This window comes from Egretta garzetta, unplaced genomic scaffold (genome assembly GCF_000687185.1).
Source record: "Egretta garzetta isolate BGI_Z169 unplaced genomic scaffold, ASM68718v1 scaffold713, whole genome shotgun sequence".
Taxonomy (NCBI): Eukaryota; Metazoa; Chordata; class Aves; order Pelecaniformes; family Ardeidae; genus Egretta; species Egretta garzetta.
In genome coordinates this window covers 1,073,946-1,095,961 of record NW_009259104.1, presented here as the reverse complement: position 1 = coordinate 1,095,961, position 22,016 = coordinate 1,073,946, and the positions used below count along the sequence as shown (strand labels likewise).

The 22,016-nt window shown below is 41.4% G+C and overlaps 1 protein-coding gene across 2 annotated transcripts in view; it reads right to left on the bottom strand.

Moving 5' to 3' along the window:
• Positions 1-21,706, bottom strand: part of NPSR1 (neuropeptide S receptor 1) — a 61,843-nt gene extending 40,137 nt beyond the window's left edge. For both annotated transcript variants that reach the window (XM_035890844.1, XM_035890843.1), the window contains exons 1-2: positions 21,614-21,706; positions 8,558-8,690 (exon numbers count right to left, since the gene is read on the bottom strand). In XM_035890844.1, the coding sequence (XP_035746737.1) occupies positions 8,558-8,690; positions 21,614-21,706 (226 nt within the window). The remainder of the gene's footprint in view (positions 1-8,557; positions 8,691-21,613) is intronic.
• Between the last annotated feature and the right edge of the window lie 310 nt (positions 21,707-22,016).

Here is a 22,016-nt window from a genome sequence, read left to right as displayed (position 1 = left end):
ATATATACAGAAAGACTCAAATTCTTTGGAGAGGAATCCACACCTCCACTGAAAATATATTAATGGCGCCACAAAATAAAAGTCAAAAAAGATTTCTCTGGTTTCAGAGTGTAATAGTGATGGAGATGCAGATGAAATGAGGGCATTTTCTCTTTGTTGCTAAATTCCTAGGGACCCATGTGGTCCCGTGAAATGTGAAAAAAACCCACATCACCATATCCTACACTGAAATTGGTACTGGAGCTATTGGCAAGCTGGGAGAGTGTGTCTGCTGCTTTGCAGTTGCAGAGGAGATACAGTTTACATTGCTAGGCACTTTGAATATCCCACTCTGAGCACCTATGGATGATGAATACACAAATTGTTCCTTTCCAGAATAATTTAGTACAGTATTTAGACGCTGTACGTTGAGTAAATAAGAAAAAAGAGGTTTTTTTCGTGAGTTCTCCTTGACTGCAGGGACTTCAGCTCTATACTTGGAGCTATGCTGCAGGGTGTTTTTTGCTACCTGTAAGGGATCTGAAGACCACTGCTCAGAGACAACAGGCTGAAAAATGCTGATTTAAGGATGTCTGCCTAGCGGGTTGTGATTGCATTAATTACAAACCATGTATCATGGACATCTTGTTCCTGCATTTGTAAGATTAAAGTAGGCTATATAAATAAGAGTCATTACAGGGTTTTTAAGTGGATGACCATTCTTGCTTCCAGTAGCAAATTTGGAGAGCTCATTATATTTCCACTAATGGGAGGGACATCATTGCATTCTACCATTATAGATACAGCACTTCAGCTTTTTTTTTGCTTTTGTGCCAGTGCTACTGTTTCCTACTGCAGTGAACTACAACAGCTAGAGTCACAGCAAACACGAATATTGTGTCCAGCCCTGGACTTTCCAGTGAGCACGTAAGAAGGTATCTAAAAATACATGGGCATTAGGCAAACTATAGTCTACACAAGCCTGGGTCCAGGCTGGTTAAAAACCCTTGGAATTCAGTTTGGTATTGGAAACTAAAGCAGAAGTAGTTGGCAGCAAACCTGCCTCATTTCTACACTCTCAAAGAGTCCCACCTCTACAAGAGCTCCCTGGCGGGGCACTAACCAGCCTGCTTTTTGGGGTACCATATGCTAGACAAAAACCCTCTGGCTACTGCATCAAGATCAACTCCATCACTGTTTCTTTGTCTTTCCTAGCATATGTCCTTGACTCCAATTCTCCTGCCCACATACATAGAAGGCAAAGGCAATCCAACTGCCTTAAACCACAGGATTACTGCCAGTCCTCCAAGGCCACTTTTTTTCTTAGAGTTCCAGCTTTGTGGGAGCATAACTTTACCTTTTCAAGAAGAATTGACTCTGCACCAAAAGCAGTTTCTTTTACATTAAAACTTCACAAGGAAGTGGTGTAACTAGACCAAATGTTTGTGTGCTACTCCCAATTTCACTGTTCTTCGTACACTACTAGACTGGATTGGAGCAATGTATTTTCAGGATGCCAAGTTTTCTGTCAGACCTCTAGCTTCATGATTTCACCTCTAAAACATGAAATCTACTTTGTTTTCCATGACTGTTTTGCTTTGGCTGTATGACCACAACTGTGAAATAGAGGTCCTGATACCCCAAAACAAACTATGTCTCTTCCTTTGCATAAAGCTTCTTTCTGTCACTCAGTTTTGATGTTAATGCTCACTCTTGGTTTCCTTGCGTAACTTCTGAGGATATTGCACTTTTTACCCCATCTACTTCAGGCTTGATTTTGAAGAAAATGCATTTTAAGAGGGATGCATGTATTGGGCATTTTCTATTTTCCTCAGGAAACACTGAGTTTTGTGTTGACTAACCATATATGAAGACAAGAATTATTATATATAGACCTACAGAAGTATTCCTGGCTGTTCACATAAGAAATCTAAGGGTATAGTAAAACATGATTCATAATATCAAACTGGAATTGTATGGCATCAGTGTCCAAGTTACTTATTATGATCTAGGGTACTATGACTCATCTTCAAATCTGAGTTAAAGTTCAAATGAGAATTTGAGTTTCTGCTACATGGTATTAAATTGCTAGAAATGGCAACGGATATCAAATCTGTTTTGCCACGTGCTGCCTCCGGGTATTGCAGGCAGTGACCACATTTATCTTATCCTGCATTACGTCTCAATTTTGGGGGGGTACACTAATACATACCTAACTTAAAGTAAGTCCCATGTTGTTTTCCAGTTACTGAATTAGCCTTCTTAGCAGAATCAGGATGGAAAATGATTGCTTCTTCTCCAGGCAACTAATACAGCCATGCAATGAATTTTCTTATTCATTCCCAGTCCAGAGAACTTGACATAGTTTCATGGGATGCACTGAATAAGTAATGTTAATATTGCTGTGTTTACTCCTGGAGACCATTTTTGCTCTTGGTAAATTGATTCTCATTTATTCTGTGAGTGCAAAATGAACAGTTGTACTAAACACAATAGTTTCTCTGGCCTGTAGAGGAAAGGTGGATATAATCTATTTCTTTCCCTGTTTTTCAAGCTGGTGATTTGCAGAGTTGTTGAACTTCCAGCTAGGTGTTTGGGAATCAGGCTGCTTTCAAAATTGGGGTATTTAGATACTGTTGGGTACTCCGGCAAATTTCAGTGTCTGTACCTGAGGGAATATTAATAAATAACACTCTTCCTTCCCAATTTTGACATATCCTTTTCTGTAGTGACGGGAACATGTAGTGTAGAACACAGATGATCCATTAGCAAAGACTCCTTACCAGGCATTAATTACACTTTCAAGAAGTTCAGTGAGCATAAGAAATACAAATATCTTTCTTTCAATTTTATCAATGAACTCTGCAGTACAATTGTAACTTCCTCCGAGTCTTCCTTTCTGCAGGTAGGCTACAGACACCTCTCACCTTTCCTCAGCCTTCATTTTTTTTCCCCACAAATTAGCAGAAAATAGAGGTGTGGAAAGGGGAGAAAGCCACAGATTTCTGGGAACTGTTGAAATAAACTCTATTTCAGTTTAGCGTTCTGCATTAGGTTTCTGCGTCTGGTGGGCAATCATGTAAATCAGATGGCAGGTTCCAGCCAAGACCTAGCTGGCAAGGTATAGGTTTTCCAGTATAACTGGGAACTCTGTGGGCTCTTTGGCTGCCAACAGTCCACCTCCATTAAGGTGACTTGCTGAGTTAGCTGCTAATTGGCTCTATGCAATTAACTTCCAATGTTCATAATCACTGTGATGTCTAAGGTACTTGTAAAACTGATGAATTCGTATGTATGATTTCTCTGAAGTGCGGAAATATTACAAGTACCATTTTCCAGATGAAAAGCTGGAACAGAGACAATTATCTGTTAATATTGTTCTACATGTTAATTTTGGTAATGGTGTTATTATATTAAGCTTTTGTACAGATCAGCGAGTAACAACTCATCTTCATTCCTTCAAGTCACATAGACAAGGAAGAAAAATACTGAAGGACAGGCACAATCCATTAAAGCAGTCAGTGTTGTAGTGGTTTTAGTGTAGGAAAAAAACAAACGAAGAAGAAAGGAAGGACAACTTCTCATGTGTTTATTCATGTTTAGCTGTTGTAGCAGTAGAGTTAGATGCACCTATTTAGCGCGCTTAACTAGCAGATTAGTTGGCAGACTCTGCCTTCAGTTATCTTAACCCAAGCTACCCCAGAAGTCGGTGGCTGGGCCCAGCTGGTTTTAGTCCCACAGTCATGCTCTCTCTGGGCAGCAGCAGCACAGAAAATAAACACTCCTTGCTTTCGCAGGGTCCATTTCCATCCATTTGTTCACACAACCATCTTGTAGCAAGCTTTCAGTGTATTGGCTTTTTACTAAACACTGAAGAAAATGAGTGCAATTGCTTAAGAACCAAGGCCTCCTGTGGTCCAGCGTTCTGGGAGCAACTGAAGAAGGTGGCAAAGATATAAAAAGACACTTTTAAAAATACCTCCTTGTCTTTGTAATGTCATTTTCAAGTCATCCCTTGGGATTTGGTATTCATATCACAATATAAACTGTAGCTAAAGGCTTTTACAGCTTGTCTTTTGTTGTTCTGTTTGTATGTAAGCTACCATAGAAGTTAGCTGACATCCTTTTTATTTTCTCTCTTCATTACAGCCACAGCAATACCTAAGTGAGCATATATTTCCAAACAAGTCTGTCAGCCTCTGGCTTAAAACTGGGAATGTGGTGAAGTGTCTACATGTGTTTCTACCCCTAACAAGGGACAAAATCTACCACTATTCTCAGGGTACTGATTTCTGCTGGATGTTGCAATAAAAAGAGAAACTTACAGAGCTAATGGTCATGATATTTCTAGCTCCAGCTTTCCAGATGTTAATGTTGGAGAAAAAACCCTCAATTAACTATGCACTTTTGGTCATTAAAAGGAACTTAAATAATTTCCTCTGTCAGTAGTAGTTGAAGCTGGATGAAGAATTATGAGAAGTAAAATACTTTTCAGCAGCATTTTTTAATGTGTTTCTTGATTGGTTTTGGAAGTGGTCAAATAATAACAGTTTTTATTGAATGGACTGTTTAGCCAATAAATGACATTCCTTGTCCTGTGCTACTCATATAATTGTGTTTTATATATGCTCATGTCCACTGCTTTTACATTTTGAGAGCAGAGTTAAGAAGGCCTTATTTTGATAGAGCTGGGTAAAGTGATCTAAATGGATATAAATGTGTGGACAAACCATCTTTTCTGGAAACAACCATATTTCGCTTGAAAATTTCCAGCATGATACAGCGCCTGTGAACTTGCCCGACTGTCAGACCCCAGTCTTTGATCTTGAACCACTCAATGAATTCAGTCAGAGGCAAAGATCTTAAAGATGCTGACTCTGAAGTTATGTGAAATGGCATCAGGAAGGGGGAGATGTGAGAGGTTTCCCACCAGGAGAGATAGCTATGCCATGAGCATAACTTGTACTGAACGTAGAAGAATTCTTTTTGGGAAAAAATGTTTAGAAATACCCTCCTCACAGGGTAATCTTCAGAGCTTACACTTTCTGAGAAACTAAATTGCCTTGGAGATAGAAATCTGTAGGAAACCTCAGTTTAGTTTCAGTGTTCACAGATGAGCTTGTTTCTAAGAAAAACATTTTTTAAAAAAAGGAATATGCCCCGAAAGCAAACTGAACACAAGGCAAACATGTCGATACTCCTCTTTCTTTGTTAAATTAGCTGATGCTGAGTGAATAGTGCTATTGTTCAACTCAGCTGTTAACTCTTAGCTGATTTCCTAGTGTTTAATTCCCAGATAATTTCAAAGAGATTTATGCATGAGCTGAGAGTTAAACATAGACTTAAATGTGGTACTGACACAGGCGTTGTATAGGCATGAATTTAATAGGAAATATCCTGAATCCAGGCTTCAGCAACATCTTTAAGCACACTGAAGTTGAGGGATTACTCACGTTCCTACAGATCCCCGCAACCTGAGCACCACGCTGAATTATGGTGTAGTAAGGGATCAGAACGAGTCCTATCTTTGAATTTGCTGAGTGCATTGAATGACTGAATTCTGGCGGTGTTGAAAGAAGCCTCAATCAGTTAGTTAGTTACTTCTCTTCTGCATCTGGCTTGGCAACCAGTCAAGGAGAACAACAGTGCTCATTTCCTATTCATGTATTATGCACAATTTGCTTTGAATACCTTGTTTATTCTAACACGAAGGCTATATTTTCATTTTGGTACTGCTTTAATGGGAAGACGTGAGAATTGAGGACACTACTCAACTGTCGAGCCACAGATCAATAGACAAAAAGTTTTTAAATGGTTTTGAAATGCCTACATTGATAAAGCTATATCCATTATTCTTCTCTCTGCTACTGGGGTAGAAACAATAAATATTTTAAGAATCCCAAAATAGATTGAAGTAGTAATATTGACTAAGCAGAAACTGTTTGCCAGGAGATTAGGCTTTAGTTGGTAGGATTTAAATATGCCTGGCATGTCAAAGCAATGTGACAAGCCAGTGTTTTCATAATGATCTGTGTCTACCTCATAACTTGTTATGAAAGGATGATGACTGTTGCCAGCTTGCTTTGTTCTTATTAATATTTTTGAAGATAAGAAAGTGAAATGGCTCCATTTCAGGAATTAAGCCATTTCTTTGTGCCAAAATACTGACAGGAACTCTTGGTGCAGGAAGATAAATTAAAGTTCTGACTCCTGCATCACAAAAAAGAAGTCAACATTGCTTGAAAGGAGCCTTGCTGTTCAAGCTGGTGTCATTTTTTTTAATATTGCAGATGTGAATGTCAAGTGAGTTTTCTATGTGAATTTCTGTAATATGAAATGGAACAGACTGTTGAACTCAGGCACTTTGAAGCTCTGATTTTAAAAGTCAGGGATAATTTTAGGGAAGGAGAGATCAGGAGAATCGGCAAGTGGAACATGTGGACCTCAGTCGATATTGTAACATCAGCTGCGTAGCTCTATCTGCAGCCCACATCTGATGGGATAGTTGCCTTGTTGTCTTTGCCACTGATTATTCCAGCTCCAGTAAAACTGCCCTTGCAATGCCTTCCCCTCCGTTCATGTAGATGGTATTTGAAGCCCTAGTGAATAGCTCTCTATCCACCTCCATTCTAATCCAAAAAGTTAGACTTTCCTATGAGTACAAAATGGCAAAACTCCCACCCAGACTCTTATCTGCAATAGCAGTAACCTCCTCCTCGAACACCTCATGTGGACCAGTTTTCTCCTGAGCTACCCTGGTCCAGACACTTCTGTCTGCTTCTTGCTTTATTCCTTTGACCTGGACACCCATGTCCTTATGCTGGGTTCTTTCTCTGAGGCAATAAATACTTTTGTTCTCTTACTAGGACAAGACCCTTTGCCGTTTGGCGGAGCTCTTCTGATTAGGACCAGCCTTCTATTACCATGCTGGTGTATGTATTACCTGTGCCTTTGCTCTGGCAGCAAGCCCAGCCCTTGTGCCCTCTGCCAGATGGACACATAGGGTCATTTTCCACCCTCTTCTCTTCCAAAGCCCTTCTCATGACAGTTGTGCCCAGTACTCTGCTTGCTGATGATGGTAGGTAGAAAACGGATGGTGTCCGTCTGGGGCTTCAGTTGTTCTTCTCTTTGCCTGTACTAGTGCTTGATTGCTTGCCTTTTACCATCTTCTGTATATTTGTCTGGGATTGGGAGCTCTTTCAGCAGAGACCAGCTATTTTGAAACTGTGAATGCTGTAACTCTTGATCTGATTGATGTTTCCAAACTGTGCTGTAGGCTGTATCAACATGCTTTACCTGATGGAAAATACCGCTGGCACATGAAAGAAGTGACATGAAAGTCACGACCGAGATAAGAAGTGAAACCATTTATTAAAGATGACTCACAGGCAAATAGGAAAACCAGCCATCAGCACTTCAGAAGAGGTGTCACTGAAAACTTTCACCTCCTCACCTTGCAATAATTCTTACATCACCTGTAGTTATGGACCAGTCCCTTTGCACACCTTGGTCTAACTGTTTCAGCTGAGAGTAGTTCTTTGAACAGGATAAGCTCCTGGGCAGACACGGTTGAGACCAAGACCAGGAGTTCATTTACTTGCAAAGAATGCATGCTGAAAATTGGGGAGTGTAGTCCTTTGCTTTTCTAGTTTAAACAGAGATACAACAGACATCAAAGGAGGATGCCATATTTCTGGGAAATCACATATTAAATAGCTCTTTAGTGGAAAAGTGCTGTAATTTCTACCATATCTTACAAATATAAAGCAACAGAAAGCATATAAATATATCCTATATACAGAAACAATACAACACTTCTGTCTTGTAAGCAGGGATTAGTAGCAGGATGCTATTATAGAAACAGCACATATTTTCCCTTGGGAAACTTAAAACCCCACAAATTTAGTCCATTCAAGGCCACAGAGAAACAATGTGCTGCTTATGCTCTTCGTTCCTTTCCTAGTTACTGAGATTGACATTTTACGAACCAGGTTTCTGTTACAATTTCCATTTTGTTTAAAAACTACAAAGTTCGTGGATCAGCATCCTTTTTTTCCATTAAAAAAAAAATTAGCTAAATGTATTCCTCTCCACATTTACATTTTTATGTTTCCTTTATTTGGTTAAACCAGACAACATGCAGTTATTTTAACTCTTCAATACAAGAGCATAATTGATGGAGCGATATTGTTATGAAGTAGTTTAGGAAGGGTTTTAGTAGAAAAACACAAGAGATTAATCTTAAACTAGTTTAATTTAAACAGTTCCATGACAACAGCAGGGGACACAACTTCTGGGAAATGTGGATGCAAATTCAGACTGGAAGATAAGACTGAGTGAAATCAATGAGTTGCAGCTGCTGCATCTGACACAGACGCTACTACATCTAGCAACATCTTTTTAGGTCAGAGGCAGCTGAGCCCTAAGATAAGCAGCCATCCATCTGTCTTATGGCAAGCTGCAGCTGGACATTAGGTGGCAACTGAATTCTTCACCACTCAACTTGCATTTTCTTATTTGTCATTTTAATAGTGATTCCTGTGCAGTTTGGATGCCCTTTCCCCCTCCCATACACTACCTGTGATTGCCAGCTGCGTAACGAAGAAGGTCATTCGAGATTTCCGCTTCCTCCTCCAATTAGAGAAGAGCACGATGGCATTTCCAGCAATTGTGACAATAAAGAGAATCCAAAGAGTCACCAGCTGCTCTGTCTGTGTTGGAAAGAAGGAAAAAAAGCGTATCAGTAGGTGGGTGGGTAGTGACTTGGGTTAAGCCAGTCAGTTATCCTAGGACAAATGAAACGAGATTGGAAAAAAGGAGTGAAACGTGGGTTTTGCCAATTGATTTCTAATTATTTAGTCTAAAAGATATTCTTGTTCTTTCAGAAAATACTTAACATGCACCACTGCTGGTGATGTTCATTCCAGTCCAATTTGCAGTGGCTGTATATTACTTCTATCTTCACAAATCCACTAACAGTGTCTGTGTTCTGCACTTAACACTAAAATGAGAGGCAGCCTTCAGTTTTCTCGTGTTGCTCCAGCAAACTGTGAAATAACCAGCTGCCTCACTTTGTAAGGAATATTGATAGATGGGCTCCTTTGGAGAAATGGGGGAAATAAATACTTCTCTCCTTCCCAGCTCCAGTGAGTCTGGGTCATCCACAAGCCCTGCGAAAATCAGACATCCACACCATGATCTAGATGTGCACCAAGATTGAACAGAAAGCATAAACCACTGTAAGGAAAAGTAAAATTGTGTAGCGAGCGATACGTGATGACAAAACGTCCCCTAGTGGTAGCGTGCACAAAGAAAGGAGAGTGAGAAAAAAAGTTATTCGCGCTCTCAAAGCATCAGAAACCTCTGGCTGCAAGAACAAGGGCGTATGTATCCACGTTTGCTTGGTTTGTGAGTGCACGCCCAATCTTCTCCTGCCTTTTGGCCTACCAAACCCCATTTGGTCCTCTCCAGGTTCAGGATAGTTATTTTTCAGCGGCCACTCTGTAGGTTTCCCCTTGCCATGTGAAAGTGTGAAGTTTACGTTTTCTCCATAGCAACCAGCCAGCTCTGAGCCTGAGAATCACCGAGTCTGGTGAGCATGGGGTAAGCTTGGAGAAAATATTCTGCATTTCTGCAAAATTCTCACTTATAAAACCCTGTCCTATGTAAAGCTGTATGGAGTGGCATGGAGGAAGACGGTTCTGCTGCTCTTCTGCAAAGACAAGTAGAAGAGAGGGGATTTTTTTCACAGTAACAGGTTTGAAGGGCGTAGAGCAGAGGAACTCAGGAGAAAAAAAAACCTAATGTAGCCAGCAGCAATAACATACACTTTATTATCCAAGTCAAAGAAATAAAAGATAATACATATATGGCTCGGTAGAACTGGTAGTTATAAAGGTAAACCCAGGTTCCATAGGGATCCCTCTCCCAGAGCCTGCTACTCCCAAGCAGACCCCTGTCATTGACGTTTCAGGAGGAGACAGTCCATATGAATGAAATACAGAAGAGATCTTCCAGTTCCTGACACCAAAACCATAATGTGGGAGCTAGTGGAAAACGGAGGAGGCAGGTAAGGGCTGCTGTTGAAGAGGGATCCCAGCTGCTGGCCCTACAGAAGTCACCTCAAGGCACTGTCCTGAGCAGGTGGGCGGAAGGAGGCTGTCAGTGAGACTTGTGCCTACCTGGCTGTGCTGATGATGGAGCAGAAGGAGAGGAGAGCACTAGCTGAAAGCATTTGGCAGCCACTAACCCATGACTTGTCATGGGTGAGAAGAAATCAGGGCTCCTGCTGCCTGCAAAGAGAAAACAGCTCTGCTGTGAGTGTGGGGAGGGGAAGGTGAAATGGCAGGAAAGGAGCAGGCGTAAAGAGCTTGCTCTGCCATGAGCTTTAGTGTGTCCTCAGCTCTTAGCCCCCTCCTGGCCAGCAGCCATGGTCCCTCCTCTACTGGGAAGCCACTTGTGGGAACCAGCCTCAGCTTTGCTCCAGGTAGGAGGCCACACTACACTGTGGGTTACGTGGGCACGCCGGAAAGGCAAGACCCGGTGTATGAGCAATTTGAGGCTGCACTCTGTGTCTGAGCCCAGAGATTAGCTTAAGCATACAACAAAGGCTGTATTTAGGTGGTTTCACTTTCCCCAGCATGATAACTTTTGCCAGTGTAATCTACCATCTGGGTCAACCCACCTAACTTTTTAAAACCCTAAAGAGAGACAACTACTCTAAATTGTCATAGTGCAGTATCTCAGAGATGAGTCACCATTCATCTCACCTACCCTGGGATGTCCTGTCTCCACTGACAGAGCGACCTAGATAAGACAATTTGTGTGGGCTGGATGCTCAGCTTTTTGACAAAAAAACCTCCACCTTTTTGGATGTCTGCAAATCTATTTAATTTCTGGGAAACAAATTCCCTTCAAAATGTGTGGCAGAGACATGGTGGAACTATTTTTATGGAAATGCTTTGCTTTGCACAGGAATTGGAAGAAAGTGTCTTTTTGTCAGGTAATTAAAATTAGAAAGGGTAAGATTTCACATCACTTCTGTCCTTGAAATCAGTGGGTTCTCCTCAGGGTTTGGTTTGTCTTTTCCGTTTCAGAAAACATCTTTCACACATGAAGAAGACTGAAGGGCAAGACTTGTTCCAATTTTGTCTGGTATAAAACCAGGACAGCATTTTCTTGAAAGAAATTCTGTATTCCTGTATTATACTGATATGGGTACGAACAGAACAAGGATGTGCGACTCAAACTGTCTTACAATTCCTGCAGAAGAAATAGCTATGGAGCAACAGAGACTGTGTTAGAGGGGCGTTTCCCCACCACAGGGGCGCATCACATATGATCAGTTTAAATCCCCTCCTGCCAAGTTAAAAAGCAGTGCTTAACAGTTAAGCAATTTTAGGCTAAGTCTCTATGGAAATATGCGATTAAACTAGACTATGAAGATAACCTAAAAGGTGCAAAAGCTGAATATAAGGAGGTAAGTTTGAAAGGCTATAGACAAAGGAATAAAGCCAAAGTTTCTATTAATCTATTTGTGGTAGCTGCCATTCAGATAGAAGAGAAAAAGATCTCATTCTTGTGGCTTAAGGAGCTATAATAATAGGCAACTCAAATCACTGCAGCCTCTCTCAGTCTGTGTTAGCTTGCAGAATGAAAACTTCTGTGGTTATTAATGGGATGCCCACTGTGATAAAGGCCTTCACGGAGGCTAGGATTAGAATTCAAAATGATCTTGATGACTTGGAAACATGCACTGGAAAAAAAACAAACCACCCAAATATCCCATTCAACAAAGGAAAAGTGCAGGACTGTACCAGAGCAGTGAGTATAATCACATTGGGTTGGGGGAGCCTTCAAGACATCCTCCCTTGCATGCAGCATGTAAAGTGCCCCACAAGTGGAACATGATTAAATGATGTCACCTTACCATGAGAGTGACAACCATGGTCAAGGGATTGACACTAGTCTCGTGTGCCTCTGCTCTAATCCTTCCACTGTACTCAGCCACGCTTCAGGTGAGACACAGAGCAATGAGTTGACAGCAGTCTAGAGGATATAGCCAGGTGAAAAGACTGAATGAATTAAGTTGCTTAATCTAGCCAAAAGCAGACTGCAGGAAAATATGAACGTAGCCTTGAAGACACAAAAAGACTGATGCAAAAAAGGGAAAAGAATAATCTCTTCTTCAGATCCACTGCAGACTGGCCAAAAATCGGTGAACCAAAACTACAGCACAGAATTCAGGTTGTTCATTTTTAAAAATTGACTTAAAAATATGATATATATGTACAGATTGGTTGAGTCAGTGAAACCTTCATCTGTGAAGGTTTTAAAAATAAGTATTAGATTAGAGAGATGCCTGATTGATCCTTGAACTTCACTCCACCTGCATTTTCTGTAATTTTGTTTTATTCATCACCTTAAGGTTGCTTAGACGTAGAGGTGTTTATTTTCATTTCTTGCTTGTTCATCAAGCAAAAATCCTCTTTTTGTAACAACCCTCAGCAAGGTGATTTACCAAATAGATTGTTTAATAACATGTTGCACAGACATTAGAGGCATTCTGGATAAAAAGAAAGATAATATCTCCCAAACCCCTGTGTAGAAGCTTTTGGCAAGGTTTGCTTTTGCAATAGGCATTGCTAACTACATTACATGAGAATGCTGTGAGACAGACTCGTGCCATACACCAGTTATTTTAGAGTAGCAAAACGAAAGATGCTGGTGACTTAATTAAGGTCACAGAACAAATCAAAGTCAAGGGGATTTCCTTGGCTTGACTAAAACCATTGCATGCGCTACTATTCCACAAGACTGCTGTGTGTGGAGCATGGAAGTGCTCAACATCTGGAGTGCATATTCATGTTTTGCTAATTTGCTTTAAGATTAAAACCAGCTTTAGTCAATGAAGCATGCCTCTTCATGGGTGAAATGTAAGCCAGAAAACCTGTCTGAAGTTGTGTGCATTTTCCTTTTATTGTAGAAGAGGCTTGTTATTTTGTCTCTTTGACAAAATTTCTGAATCTAAGTAAGTCTAGCAAGAGGTATATTCTGCTTTATACTTGAGACAAAGATCATCCCTGCAAGCAGCTTTAATCAAGACCATAGTTAAAACCTTTCAGAGACACAGGGAGATATTTTGGTGCCACAATGCCATCCCTCCTTCCAGTTCTTCCCAACCAACTTCCTTGCTCACTCATTTCTCAGCATTTGTATCCTCTCTGTTGGGAAGTACCAGCCATAGCTGTGGGACAGGGATATACCTGATAGCCCATCCCAATGGAAGTGCTGTTGCTCGCATCTTGAGGTGCAGAAGCATTTGCCCGCTATCAAAGTAGTTGCCTAATAGAAAGACAGGTTCAACTATGACCGGACAAAGCACATTTGTACTTGAATAGGAACCCAACGTGAAACAGCTTTGTTCTAGCTACTGAGGCTAGTTGGGAAACAGCCTGGAAAAATAGGTTGCCAGGTAAGAAATGAGCAAATAATAAACAGAAAAAGAGAGGGAGAGGTACTCCATTCCTGATGTGACTGGCTGGCCTCTTCATGTGAGGAGAGGAGGCCTAAAGTGAATTCATGTCCTTGCTGAACTGGTGCCTTCCTGCTCCATGTCTTTGGTCACCTGGGTGAAGAGGCATTGATCCCTCATATCACAGATCAGTAGTGGCTTAAGTCTCTGAAGAGCTGCTTCTTGCCAGCTGATTAAATTCTGGGAATATGCAAATGGTCTTACTGCTTCCCTTTGGTATATTTTAAAAATTATGTTTCTAGTGTAGCCTATTGCAGCAATTGAGAGCATAAGAGAGACGTAATCACAGAGCAAGCCAAACGATTTTGTAAGGATGTTCTTCTTAACAGTAGAAGAACACAAAAATCTGCTTGCTAAACTGGGGGACTGTCATGCTCACAGTCATGTTCACTGCTAAGGAGAAAAAAAAGAGGGAAAAATCTTTTCTCATCCTCTGAAATAATCACTTTAATTGCAGGCCATGCAAGAAAATAGAGGAGTTGAGATTTGCATTTTTTTGTCCCTGTGGTAGAAGATTCGGAGTCTTCAACTTTCAATACTGAAAATGTTCAGAATAGATTTGCTATTTTAACAGCCCCCATTCAGAATGGAACACAAATCAAACCAAACCAAACGAAAACCCAAAAAACAAAGCCAGGGAGATTAGTTTTCCTGAGGCAGACAGGTGCCATGCAGCTTGACTGATTCCAGTCAGGGATTTATAGTCAGTTTACCTCTAAGGGAAATTGTACTTTGGACTGCAACACTGAAAGAAATCAAAGACAGACACTCATCAGCACAATTTAATTAAGGAGCCTTAAAGGTACTGGCACAACCTCTGACATAAATTCAGAAAGTTTTTTAAAATAAATAACCAAAGCAAAAATAAATAAAAAATCCTCTGGCTCATATTGCCAGATTCCTCCACAGCAGAAACCCTAGAGGAGTCTTGTGGGGTCTAACTGCTGCCTAGAATTATCTAACGTGAGGGTGCAGAGAAGATGGAGCCAGGTTCTTCTCAGAAATGCACAATGAAAGGACAAGAGGCCACAAGTAAGAGTTCTCACATGGGAAGTTTTGATTAGATATTAGAAAAAAAAAAAGGTTCATCGTGAGGGTGGTCAAACACTGGGAGGGGAGCCCAGAGAGGCTGTGGATTTCCATCCCTGGTGATATTCCAAATTTGTGTGGACACTGCCCTGAGCCATCTGGCATAGTTTGAATTTGCTTTTGAGTGGTTGGCACAGGTGACCTCCAGAAGTCCTTCCCTACCTGAATTATTATGCACACACAAATATGCATAAGACCCATTTTCTTAAGGAATGTACTTAAAACTAGAAGGTACTTATACAGATGTAATCAGATGAACTCTTTGCACAAGTTGTATATTAGTTATCATAACATAGAGATGTGAACAACTCAGATCTTTGTGGAAAACTTTATGTAAATTAAAATTCATCCTGCAAGTAAAGCCTATGGGTGTAAAGGTTACTGGCATGGAAATGACACAAACATATTAGTCTTAGGAAAAAGGATTTTAAAAGTATAAGATTGCATTTGTCTTATGCTTATGTGGAAGCCCGAGATGAAGAATTTCTGCCAGCGTGGGACCCAGTTAAACAATGAGCTGTCAGAAGTAGTGTGATGCCACTGAAGGAATAATGATTATTGTTATTTTTACCAGATGCAAAATAAAGGTTCTTTAACACATAAAAAAAGAACAAACTTGGTTAAAGTGCCAACTGGAAACATCCATATTTCTTCTGTTGAAACTTTCAACACAAGTTGGGTTGTGGAAAAAAAACACCCCACTAACAGAAATCTGCTTGAAGATAAGCTGTAGGTGCATTACATGTACTTTAGCTGTAGATAGCAGTTCTGACTGTCAAGAGGGAACAACATAAGGGGCACTAAATATCTTACAAAAAGAGGGACAGTGAACGGAATCCTTAGGCCAGAAGTAAGCCTCAGACAGTAAATGTTGGTCACCTGAATGTGAAACTTCAGATGATTAATTCAAGCTACCTCCTAATGCTCGAGAAAAACTGCAAAAATGGCTGGATCGCTCTTGATTCAGTTGCTAATAGGCCTTGTCTCAGTAAGAAAGAAACGTGCTAACAACGGGGAAGATCACTGGAATCTCACGCCCTAGTTGTCACAAGCGGCAGAGATTGTACTGGCCACCCCTGTAATACAAGTCTGTTTTGAAAGAACATCCTCCACCTAGCAAGGCATAACTGTAAAGACATTTCTATACATTGTTCACACAAGGTGTTCCCGAAAATGTTGGGAAAGTCATTTGATTGACACTGAAAAGCTCTGGGAAAACACATAAGATAAGAAAGACTGAGAAAAGAGAAAGTTCAAAGCTAAGTTTTATATTTTGTCTTTGAAAGTGCTTCCCCTATGATTGAAATTGAGAGGAACACATCCGGGCAGGCAACAAGCCCTCTAGGAGCTGAATTTATTTTTTTTTTTCCTAGTTGCGTGGCCCAGAATGGAGCCTGCTTCAAACTGCATAAATATTAGTTCAGCCCCAGGTTTGCTTCTGGGACTGCTGCTTTCCCATTTCAATGGCACCAGTCATGCCTGATTGATAGTTTTCATATCTCCTGCACAGAGGCTGCCTTCCTGAGATGCTTTCCCACAGGCTGGCTGTGTTATCCTCCCAGCACATGGCTATGGGTTGTTCTGGTGATCCTGGGATGCATTGCCACATGAGGCCTTCACAACACATCAGAGGTGCTGGCAAGCGTCACTTCTCCACGTGTCCTTATGGTTGGAAGAAGGGCACAGGGTTAAATGGTTGGAGGGACCCAAGCTGATGTTTTCTATTCTGCCAAACTTGAGAAGCAGTTTTGCATGAGTTTGTGTCTACTGCACTTGTAGTCTGTGAATGTTAATGTGTTATATAGAGGAAAAATTGAGAATATTTTCTCCGTTTTAGACTTGGGGAAACAGACAAGCTGAGGAAGCCTAGTCACTAAATCAGGACACTTTCTAACTAATCATGTTATTAAGATCACTTTCACTTCTTTTTGAACTCTCACAAAACTGTATCTTTTTTTGTGAATCGCTGGGTTTTTTAGAAATGTATTTTTTAGCTCTGACTTCACCATCACAGGTGAGGCAGGGTCCTTTCACTGCGCAGCATTTAATGCATGTGAAATGCTGTGATCTTTCCAAGCTCAAATAACAGCTAAACAACCCACCCCCCACTCTGCCCCAAAATCCTCTGTAGGTGTGACTGCAATAGAGGGGAAGATTTTCAGTCAATAACAAATGGTAACATTTCAGTTTTACGGATAGTTCACATTTGCCTTTCTGCTGTGTTTTCGTACAAAATGGATAACAAACAGGGACAGTACTGTTCAGTTATTGCAGGATTTTTTTACCCATTGCTCCCTAGGAAACTTCCACAGAATTAGACACACAGATATCCCTGATTTTAATATCATCAGGAAAGACACATTTTTCATGGTGTACCTATCTATTTTTTCCTAGAACATTTTCAACAAGAAATAGATAATATTAGGTCACCCCATGGTCCATCCATAATTATATGATTTTGATAGCCCTATTAAAAACTGTGAAATGCTGTTTTTTCTTAATCACAAAAAGGGGTAAAATGATTAAGTATGCCTAATCTGTACAATTAAAACATCTCCAAAAAATGGAGAAAGTAATACTTTCTAGGCATGTGTATATAGGAGACAGATGCAAACCCTATGGCTGTGTGGACCATGGAGTCAGAAGTATGAGGGTTGCTAAAAAAATTAGTTGTATCAGAGCTACCCCTGGTCACGCTGTCGTACAGCCAAATCACTTCTGTGTTCCATTTAAGCTACTAGATGAAGCCGGCCTGGCCAGCAGCACTGCAGATTTGTTTCACAAGGAGATCAGCTATTACATTCTCAGTGCAGCATCTCAGGAATTGCAACAGTCATTATGGCACATTGCAGAGGCTGCGCTCGGGAGTTCCTGACACCTTATTTGTGTAGACTTAATTCTCCTCCTCTCCCCCCACCAGAAGATTGCAAAGTTACCTATAAATTATTTGATATGTCTATTTTTCTAAAATGTATGATTGCATCTGCAGAGATTGCTCCAGAAATTTGACAGCACCCATTCTTATTTTTCTATTATGTATTCAATGCTGGGATGCTCTGTGAGGTTTGCTTGAGAATCAGAATGAGCCATAGCATAGGTGAATGCTTTCCAGGAGATAAAGAGACTCCTGCATTTGGACAAAGTGACAGGGACAACAGATTCTGACATAAACAGGCTCTGAGGACACCTGGAACCAAATTCTTGTTACCAGATAGTCCTACAAAACAAGTCTATGCAAACCTTCTCTCCATGCGTTGGTCTCCTCAGCTCTTTGCTGGAGGTGGTAAGCCCTGACTTTTGCAAAGAGCATTAGGCCTCATGGATAAGCAGCACATGTTCTTAGATTTGTGTTTACTCTGGCACAGCTGTGGGGTTCTGTTTAATATCTGAACTACGTGGGCTAAAACATGCAGGTACAGAGAATGCCACAGTGCTGGGGAGGACACAGTCACAAGCAGAGAGTCAAACAGTCCTTCCTGAAACAAACTGGGAATTTAGCTTATATGTGTAAAATCATTTGTGGTGGATTCAATATGCACATGGTTCCTCCTGAGAGCTCTACCACTTCAGTGTCACTGCTGTGGCGATGCTGCATGGCACAGGGACCAGAGCTTATGGGGCTAGAGGAAGGGCAATGTCAACATGTGGACAAGTGGTTGGGGTTCCCACCTGACAGGGGAGAGACTGGGGTTCCCAAAAAACCTTGGGTATAAATGACAAAACCTTTGTATCCTCCTGCACAGGTGAGGGCTCAACTCATCAGAAAATGAAATAAGAAAATGTACTAGATGATGGAAGTCAGCCCACTCTCCTGGGAGGCAGGAGTTGCCGGTGGGAACACAGTCCCACCGAGAAAGGAATAGCGGCTGGAACTTTTCTCCTTTTGAGCACTCCAACTTTTACTCTATTGCATAAAAGTAGGGCATCCTGTTTCTCAGTAGACGTCTCAAAAAGAGATGAGGACAAGCACATGCTTGGGGAAGCTGTGGGGCTGTCGGGGGCCTGACAAGGGCAGGTGCTTCCTCCAGCCCTGACGAAGCCTCCCAACCCAGTGGACAACTGGAGCAAACCTATTCTCAGGTTTCAGCTTCTCTCCAGGTAGGTTTCTGGTTTACACCTTTTCAGGTTTGTAGATTTAAGAAGGTCCTAAAGTGGAGGAAGGCCACTGGTGTTCAGGTGATCTCTGTTCTTTTCAGATTACTGTATTTGGCAGAGGGCAGCTGACACTCGCTTAGAGCCCTTTTACATATCGATTAAATGCATATGGGGGAAATTGTAAAGGGATACAATGAACTCTCCTTTGGCCTGGGAGGTTGGAGCTGTAATTAATACAGCCAGCCTACTTAGCACACATGGCCATGGCCCCAAAGCAGACTTCATGGGCAAAGCCTTGGTGAGCAGCTGGCCAAGGAGCTACGGTAATGACTACCAGAAGGGAAACATGTATTCCTCCAAATGGATGAAATGCTCCATTTCCCAGCCAAAAAAAACAAAAAGAAGAAATCTAATTGAACTGGCAAAATGCTTTCTAATCTGAAGCAGTGCAGGATTTAGTTGTTAAGCTCTGAAGAGGAATAGACAGAAACTCAAATGCTTCTGAAAGGGGGAGCAGGGAAGCACTCACAGCTCAGCCTGTAACAGGACTTCTTGGCACTGAAATGCTCTAAGGCGCATTATTTTACTTTTGTCACATTGCCACCGCAGTATAACACAGACACTAAATACCTTAGGTGGGTACAGGCTGTCCTTTTGAAGCATGGGAGGAAAAGGAGAAAGCAGCACATGCTCCCATAGTTGGAGCAGCGTGTGAGATACGTTACATATGAGTAAAACCATTAAAAAATCATTAACACAGGACCTGCTCCAGGTGCTGGGTGAGCATCACTCCCTCATCTCCATTTATCGGTTTACATCATGTTTTGCTATGACCAATTTGGTAAGATAGGTTGCATTTCCCAAGCAAAAATATCTTGTCTGCCCTGTCTGCATCCCTGGCATACAGGCTCTGGCGTCAACCTGTGAGGTGGCCGCTCATCCAGCCTGCCTTTACTGCCAGCCACGGGCTACAAATGTGGTCAAAAATCCCAATAAAAGGCCAAAGCCCCATTTGTAGCTACATTTTGAGCCCTGAGCTCTGTTTTTTAATCCATTCAGCCTATTCCAAGTTGAACCTTTTATTGCTTTAGCTGCTTAACCAGACACTGTGAAGAGGAAGGAGATGCTGCTTGGCTTGCTGGAAGGGGCAAGGACAGGGCTACAACGTGGGCAGCACCGGTGGAGGACAGCCAACTGAGTCAGCAGGTATCAGCAGCACCTACCACACATGAGCTTCTACTGAGAACTGAAATCGCTGGCAGGGAGCCCCCTCTTCCCTGCACCGTAGTCCTCTGAGCAGGTGTTTTATCCCCCCTTTCCTGCAGCAGCACCAGCTGTCACTTGTCTCCAGAGTCAAAATATTTCCATGCCTATCAACAGCTAGTAATTGATGTGAAATCAGTGAACCTCCTTGCAAAGTTCATGCTATATATGCCAGAGCTAGACGTCTGACAGAGGAGTGCAAGTCTAATGAGAAGCTCTCAGCTAGCAGAATCAAGTTTCCTCTAGCAATGGACGAGCACGCATGACTATACATGGATTCCTAATTATTGTAATTTGCTCAATCTCCCCTATTAAGGAGCATTTTTCTCCCTGGGGACTTTCTAATCATGGAATTAATTGTCACTTTTACCATTATAAAATACTGCTCCCATGACATTGTTCAGATTTACAGCCCCAACTGGGGAAAGAACAAAGGAGATAAAGAGAAGTTGTTAAAAACATTTTGCTTGTCACTTCTGATTTTTTTTCAACAGCATTTTAGGAGTTTAATATGGAGAGAAAAAAAAAAGAGGGGAAAAAAAAAGAATTTTCATCCTTGAAATCCTAGATAAGAAAGTACTGTCTTATCAAGAAAAAAAAACTATCAGCAGCATGTTAAAAGAGACCCTCATGAATTAATTGTAGAACTACAGGTCAACTTTTTCCTTAACAGGGGTGCAAACCTGTTGCAATTCCACTGATTCCACTGGCATTGTGCCAGAGCGCTAACGATCTCACAGAAACCAAAATTGCCTCTGAACAGATCCCCTTTTACCTAACATATTGCCATATGATGTAAATGCCCGTATCTTTCCAGTTGAAAGGGATCTCTTTGGTCCCGAGCTCCAGAAGGAACGGTAGGGTGCTCCTTGTCAGACTTTTTAATAACTTGAACTTAACTTGTACAATGTGCCACAGCAGTAAAGTGACACATGAGATGCAGCATGAAATTAAGCAATGACAACAGGCACAGAAATCTGAAGGAAAGATGAATTTCAGTACCTCTTTCATCTTTTTCCTACATTCACATGTTGCAAGGGTGATGTTTGTTTGGGGAGATGAATGAATACGCTTCCCATGTCATTCAGCAGCATTTGCTACCGAATGATTCATCTGGTGCATTCTTAACAGCAGCCTTCAAGAGACTCGGCATCCCCCACTCAAGTTAAAAGCAAACAAACAAACTGACTAATTAGAACCTATCCCTCATGATTAAAAACAAAACAAAACAAAACAAAACAGAAATCCCTTCTCACTTGTGTAAAATGTTTGTTGCAGCTGGAAAATTGAAAAGAAATCCCTTATGTCAAGATGATGGCTATAAGAAATTACATAAAAGATGTGTTAAACTACTACAAGCTTTTTATTAAAGATGCATGTATAATTAGAATACCTTTATAGCAAAGCAGTACCATCCCCTCTTGGAAGAGGGTACAATTGGCTAAGATCTGGAAGCCTGAACTCCAGTTCCTACAACTATTTTGTTTTTCAGTAAATGCCTCACACACGCTGTCCACCGTCTTTGCAGGGGAAAAAACCACAAATACCCGGGCAAAAAAGTTCAATAATCCTAGTTGCCTCCCTGCAGAGGTCCTGAAGATGCACCAAAGCTGCAAGCATGTGAGAAAAGTAACGCACACCTTAAAAGAATACCTTAAAAGAATAGTAAAAGGATCCCCACTCCTCTTCTGCCACCACTTCAGTGAAAGTCACCGTTTCAGTACAGGTGACAAGGGTGAGATCCATCCAGCCGGTGCCTCCCTGGGAGCTGCTGCTGGCTTCTGTGGAGCCGACCTCCATCTCTGGATTTTGTCCGACTTGTCTAGGTGCTTGTTTTGGCAAGAGTTAACACAGCCAAGCTTCTCCCATAAAAGCGCAGCAACAAAACCAGCTTCTCACTGCTCCACTGCTGGCTACCAGAGGCGTCGGGCTTCAGTGCAGCTGAGTGATAAAAAAAAAAAAAAAAAAAAAAACAACACGGGGCGCGCCGGAGCCGAAAGATGATTCTGCCGATGCCTGTGGAAAGAAAGAAAGAAAGAAAGATAGAGAGAAAGAA